At 34.5% G+C, this 7,500-nt stretch overlaps 1 protein-coding gene across 22 annotated transcripts in view; it reads right to left on the bottom strand.

Annotated features, from left to right (window-relative positions):
- The window catches only part of LOC125679201 (AMP deaminase 2-like), a 46,132-nt gene that overhangs the window by 7,669 nt on the left and 30,963 nt on the right, over positions 1-7,500 (bottom strand). For all 22 annotated transcript variants that reach the window (XM_048918221.2, XM_056155566.1, XM_056155561.1 and 19 more), the window contains 2 exons: positions 5,002-5,122; positions 1,082-1,255 (listed from right to left, as the gene is read on the bottom strand). In XM_048918221.2, coding sequence (XP_048774178.2) covers positions 1,082-1,255; positions 5,002-5,122 — 295 coding nt within the window. The remainder of the gene's footprint in view (positions 1-1,081; positions 1,256-5,001; positions 5,123-7,500) is intronic.

Genomic DNA, 7,500 nt, shown 5'->3' with positions numbered 1-7,500 from the left:
ACAAGTTTTGATAAAATTTGGGTATATTTGAAAGTTTCCTTACTGCAGAATATTTATTGATACTTATTTTACCAACATGATGCACCTAGAGCAATATTTTAATCAATGTGTGAAAAGAGTTCAAATATTATTACAGAGTGTCTCTATGCATTAAAGCTCTGAAAACAAATACCCATTAAAAACTAACAATTTGATCAACTTGACTTCAGATTGTAATGCTGCTACTTACTTCTTTTTTTTTAATACATGTTTTGCATATTTCATCACATTTTGTACAGAAGAAAGTATGATTTGTTTGCAGCAAGTGTCCTTAGTAAAAGGCATTGCATGGTAAAGCACTAACTATGTAAGGAGCTCTGATGAAGGATATAATGATCAGCTCAGGAGTTTGTTCTACTGGTTTTAAAACAACTGTAATAGCTATGCATACACTGATAGTATAAGTCAGGATGGGGACACAGACTGGGGGTTACTGTGTGTGTGGGTGTGTGTGCATAACACCACTATAAAGAACATCAGGTTTCATGCTGCATTTAAAATATGTCCAGTTTTAAAGGGATACTGCACTTAGTGGTGATTTTGTAAACATTTTGCCACAAAAAAAACAATAAGTTGGTATTCCTTCACATACTAATAGGATTTATTGGAGTGGAATGAATTTAATATATCTAATCCTCCTAATATATCTAATCCTCCTAATACTATATTGCATTCCCTTTAAGAAAACTACAGTTTCAGTATTTTACATAAAGATTATATACGTAGAATTTAACAATTTTATTCTGGTGCACCAAGACACTTTTCTGGAAATGTCTGTATATACAGCATCCATGATTTCTCTTGTCCTAACTTCTGGCTAATCTAACTTGTTTAGTGAATGACATACCTTTGTGAAGTGGAACTGCAGTGGAGAGGGACACATTGAGACATACCTTTGTGAAGTGGAGAGGGACACATTGAGACATACCTTTGTGAAGTGGAACTGCAATGGATCATCGGTGGAGAGGGACACATTGAGACATACCTTTGTGAAGTGGAACTGCAGTGGATCATCGGTGGAGAGGGACACATTGAGACATACCTTTGTGAAGTGGAACTGCAGTGGATCATCGGTGGAGAGGGACACATTGAGGCCTCTAGCGAAGTACTCTGGCAGTGGATTTCGGTGATAGTTGAGAAACAGTGAATTGTTGCTTAGTGGTGACATGGCTATGCCAATATGTGCCAAGTAGTACAGATATTGCAACACAGGGACCTGTTTAATAAACAGCAAAGCTAGTGAGTAACAAAGCCAAAGCATAAATATACAACATACACTGCGCTAATCTAAACATTGCATGCATACTTATTTTAGCACATTTGATATTTTAGCTCAATTGCTGTGCATGACAAGTGTATTTGATGTTCTCATGATTCAGCAGTACTATGCTGCTGAATAATGAATAACTATAAAACTGACTCAGAAAGGTTCCTGTTAAGATCTTAATTCATGTGTTGCATGTACTATTGCTAACTACACATTAATGAATGTAACGACAGAATGGGGTGATTACGTTCTATTCACTGATATGAATGTAACGACAGAATGGGGTGATTACGTTCTATTCACTGATATGCATTTCCATGTTCGATTGCAGGATTAGCTACATTAAATTTGTATGAAATATAAAAGCTATAAAAGTGTAGTAAACTTAGTAAAAAGATCTGTTGCAACCTTGACCTTTAACCTCATGACCATAAAATCTTTATGTAACTATCTTTCTTGACTGTTAAACTATCTTTGCATAAAATGTGAAAGCTTTTTGTTAAAAAGTAGTCAAGATATCAAGTCACAACATGAGCGATGATAGACAGACAGACAGACAGACAGAGATATCCACAACCTATTACTGTCTTCTTTTGATAAACAACCACCTTTCTGTAGAAGTAAAGACTGCATGTTGAAAACTTTTCGAGATATTGCGTCACAATGAAAACATATTAAACTATAATTGGGAGGTCTGTTGTGACCTTGACTGTTGACCTCAAAGCGATATGACATCTAAATTTATAGGTGTCTTTTTCTCATTGTAAAGCATTTCTGTACATAATTTAAATATGTGTTACAGTGAAAATTGTTTGTGTTATCGTATCACAACAAAAGTGCTGACGGACAGACTGAACAGACAAATGGACAATGTGATTACTATAGGGCTCCTGCACTCTCAATGTGGGGCCATAATTTAAATTTTGTATTCAGCACAAACCACAAATCAGTGTTCTGCCCAATGCTCTAAAATATGAATCCCACTAATAATAGAACACATACAATAGAATAAATCTAAATGAAGTAAATATGTTACAAGGAAATAAAATCAACATGCATATAAATACATCTTACATGTATGTAAAAGTTAATAAATACACATACTTTTAAAAATAATTTTCCAATGCACAATTTTTTCAAACTCACTATCATCAACTTAAAATACTGCTGTCCTACACATTTAATTTCTTTAAACTTTCATTATCGATTTCCAATAAGGTAATCTTTTTTTAAAATACCCAATGATTCATATGCAAAAAAGGTATTACTTACACCTTCAGTGTACCTTTTTATAAATGACAAATTACTCTAGTAATATAAAATTTGAATAAAAATCTTACATCCAACATGTAATTAATGTTGCCTAGAACTTTGATAAAACTACCTTGACTAAGAGTTTGGCTTTGATCATAGTCAACCATTGTGTTAGCAAGAGCTACGCCAACGTGGCATAATACGCCCGTAGATTTTGCTCAAGGAAAACATATTTTAGTGGGATTTATATTTTAGTGAAGTTAGCACTGGCCTCTGTGAGCTAATTCATTATCATGGTGATCAGATATACCAAGTTATAATATCCTGGAGCTTACGGTTCGGTTTGTATCCTGCCCACAAAGTTTTCCTAATAAGTGATACTACGACCTTGACCTTTGACCTTGAAAAACAATAAGCACCTTCCTCTCATCATGATGATCAAATATACCAAGTTATAATATCCTGGAGCTTACGGTTCGGTTTGTATCCTGCCCACAAGGTTTTCTTAATAAGTGATACTACGACCTTGACCTTTGACCTCTCACTTTGAAAAACAATAGGCATCTTCCTCTCATCATGGTGATCAAATGTACCAAGTTGTAAAGCCCTAGGGCTTATGGTTCGGTCTGTATCCTGCCCACAAGGTCCGGACAGACGACGCCATACCATAATACGTCCCGTCTTCGATGGGCGTATAAAAATGAGATATGGGCAATTTGTCTAAAATTTAAATAAGTGTTCAAAATAGCATTGTTGATAGTGAGTGATGTTAAACATATGTATACAAAATACGCCCCTCCCTCCATGCTGCATTAGGGAAGAAATTGGCAGCAAATATTCCATCCTAGTTGTCTTGACTTTAACACATTGTCAAGACATTACCTCTCATACCTTCTAGTGATATGCAATCTATCAAGTAAAAGAACTTCTGATGTCAATGACTCACAAAGTGGAGAAGTCAGACAGGCACAATCAACCCTATACACACCCCCTCCCTTCATACTGTAAGAAGTTACTAGTCTCAACCCTACACACCCCCCTCCCTTCATACTGTAAGAAGTTACTAGTCTCAACCCTACACACCCCTCCCTTCATACTGTAAGATGTTACTAGTCTCAACCCTACACACCCCTCCCTTCATACTGTAAGAAGTTACTAATCTCAACCCTACACACCCTCTCCCTTCATACTGTAAGAAGTTACTAATCTCAACCCTACACACCCCTCCCTTCATACTGTAAGAAGTTACTAATCTCAACCCTACACACCCACTCCCTTCATACTGTAAATAGGTACTAGTCTCAACCCTACACACCCTCTCCCTTCATACTGTAAGAAGTTACTAGTCTCAACCCTACACCCCCCCCCTTCATACTGTAAGATGTTACTAGTCTCAACCCTACACACCCCCTCCCTTCATACTGTAAGAAGTTACTAGTCTATATAAGAACCCGGCTCAAATTCCTTTGACCTCTACCTGCACCACTGACCTCAGTTCAGGTTTATGGCTTAAATCTTCTATTAAAGGCTTTTTTCTATTACATATTTAAATCAAGTGGACAAAAGATAGATGAACATTGATTTAAGTTAGAACAAGAGTACCGCAAATGGTACATAATACGCCCGTGAAATGCTTACATAGGGTGTTTTACTTGTGATATAATTCGTATAACTTTGCTTCAGGTATTATCAGCCATCATGAGGCTGTGACAAACTTTCATATGAACAAAGGGTCTTAGCTTAAAAATCGAGATTTCCTCAAAATGGACCAAGTTCAACAACCTGTAATTTTTTCAAAAATGGAAGAAAATCAAAATCCTTCCCCAGATGCATATCTTCAATACCCATACAAACACTCCACAAAATAAGATGGTCCTCACTTGAAAACTGTGGGAGGAGTAGGGTGGACAATTTATGTATCCTCCATAGAATATTAATTTCCAAATAGACTAAGTTCAACAACTTGTAATTTTCTCAAAAATTGTAGAAAATCAAATCCATCCCACATGCATATCTTCAATACCCATACAAACACTCCACAAAATACAAAGACTCTCACTTGAAAACTGTGGGAGGAGTAGGGCGGACAAATTATGTACCCTCCATATAATAATTATTTCCAAATAAAGGGGCAAAACTCCTGGAAAAAAGGTTGAAATGGATCAAAATTGCAGTATGATCTAGAGTGACCCACAAAGAAGCTACACAGCAAGTTTCAGCATGATATGTGAAGGGGAAATGAAATTATAAAGAGAAAACCACGAACGGACGGACGGATCGACGGTAAGACGGACGGACGTACAGACATCACTACATACCATAATACGTCCCGTCTAAAGACGGGCGTATAACAACAAGTTCAAAAGAATAAACTTTGAATAAGCTCTACAACATTTTCCCTTTGACTTCTAATAGTATGTAGATCTCTATAGTGCATTTACCTTCCTGAGAACCAGACCATGAGAGATGTTCTCTGCCAACATAAAACCTGCTACCAAGTGAGTGACATTGCCAGCTTCTCCACAGTGTGGTCGCAAAGTGAAGGTTGGGAATCCCCGCTCCCTGAAGAAAAAAATCATTTTTAATCAAAATGGAAACTTTGGATTTCTTAAGATTTGAGTATCATTGAGGCATTAATGAGATACAAAAAAAATGTGCAAAAGCAAAAGTTACTTATTTTCACAAATTCAGGGAAAAGGCTGATCTTGGCTTGTCTGAAAATATCTAATGTTCTCAAACCACTTAGCTTGTCTGAAATTATCTAATGCTCTCAAATCATTGAAATAATTTGTAGTGGTCATAGTCAATAGTAAAGGGTGTAAAGTTTGCAACTACCTGTAGTTTTGGATTCACACTAGAAGAGTTTGAATTACACTATTTTTTTAAACAGAGTTTGAATTACACTAACAGAGTTTGAATTACACTAACAGAGTTTGCATTACACTAACAAAGTTTAAATTACATTAACAGAGTTTGAATTACACTAACAGAGTTTGCATTACACTAACAGAGTTTGAATTACACTAACAGAGTTTACATTACATTAACAGAGTTTGAATTACACTAACAGAGTTTGAATTACACTAACAAAGTTTAAATTACATTAACAGAGTTTGAGTTTCACTAACAAAGTTTGAATTACACTAACAGAGTTTAAATTACACTAACAGAGTTTGCATTACACTAACAAAGTTTAAATAACATTAACAGAGTTTGAATTACACTAACAGAGTTTGAATTACACTAACAGAGTTTGCATTACAACTAACAGAGTTTGAATTACACTAACAGAGTTTGATTACACTAACAAAGTTTGAATTACACTAACAGAGTTTAAATTACACTAACAGAGTTTGATTTACACTAACAGAGTTTGAATTACACTAACATAGTTTGCATTACATTCACAGAGTTTGAATTACACTAACATAGTTTAAATTACATTAACAGAGTTTGAATTACACTAACAGAGTTTGAATTACACTAACAGAGTTTAAATTACATTAACAGAGTTTGAATTACACTAACAGAGTTTAAATTACACTAACAAAGTTTAAATTACATTAACAGAGTTTTAATTACACTAACAAAGTTTGAATTACATTAACAGAGTTTTAATTACGCTAACAAAGTTTGAATTACACTAACAGAGTTTGATTACACTAACAGAGTTTGAATTACACTAACAGAGTTTGAATTACACTAACAGTTTGAATTACACTAGCAGAGTTTGAATTATACTAATAGAGTTTGAGTTACAACAACGGAGATTGAATACACAACTTCCGAGATATCAGCTCTTCTGTGAAAGAGGTACGTTCAGTGTTCTGTTGAACGCTTGGGTGGGTACAAGATATATACATATACATGTACTATAAATTAGCTACGTAAATACAGATAAAAGTAATGAAAGTGTAAATTTTGTTTATATCAGCCGTTGGTATACATTAACCCCCTTCCCCACAATCACGCACTTTAACGCATTCAGCCATTGGTATATATTAAACTGACCATATCAAGAATAATATTTGATTGAATTAGGCCATTAAATCAAATATGAAATCATTTTTTATTTCCTCCTCTGTACGAAGGATATTTTAATCAAAGAAAAAAAAAGTGATTATCGATTTTTGTTTCAGCTATTTTATTATTTAATACCAATAAACTTACTAATATTGTGTGTCCCTCCATTTTGGGTGGTTGCATGATATCTGATAATCGGCCTTTAGGCAATGTATGAAGGCAGCAATAAGCATTTGTACCCGGCGCGTGTGGACGATAGTATGTTTTGTGTCTCACTGTGCATAAGAGTTCCACAAAGGGAAAGAACTATTGGGCAACTCAGAAATTGTGTATTACACTAGCAGAGTTTGAATTACACTAGCAGCTAGAGTCTGATTGACACCAAAGGCACTTATATCACTTGGAGGCCTAATTACTATACATAAGAGTATTCTTATACAGTAAAACTCTGATATAGCGAATTTCTCGGGACCCTCTATAAAAATTTGCTATAAGCGTAATTCGCTATACGTTTATAACGAATTCATAATTCAAATATAACGAATTCGTTATAAAAATGATTTGTTCTATATGTATATCAGTTCTATAAGAAAGCAGCAATCGATATACTTGCGTTTGTATTGTCTCTAAGAGAACTTAAGCCTATATATTTTCGAGAAGAAATAATTTTATACAAGAAATATACACATCGATTTATATATGATAATTTATCTTGATGGATTATTAAGTCATGCAAAAACATGTCGAGAGAGAAATGTCAACACAATTTTGCGCAATACATATACATGTACAGTCTATTGCAATTGTCATTTACTTGTTGTACACAAATAAAAGAGTGTACGATAAAAATAAAATAAATGCAATCAAACTTCAAATTTAATTAACAAGAATAGTAAACAATAACGACAATATATTTC

The sequence above is a fragment of the Ostrea edulis genome, chromosome 2 (genome assembly GCF_947568905.1).
Source record: "Ostrea edulis chromosome 2, xbOstEdul1.1, whole genome shotgun sequence".
In the NCBI taxonomy this organism is placed as follows: domain Eukaryota; kingdom Metazoa; phylum Mollusca; class Bivalvia; order Ostreida; family Ostreidae; genus Ostrea; species Ostrea edulis.
Note: the sequence above shows the minus strand (reverse complement) of the source record. Positions and strands in the feature narration are given on the sequence as shown.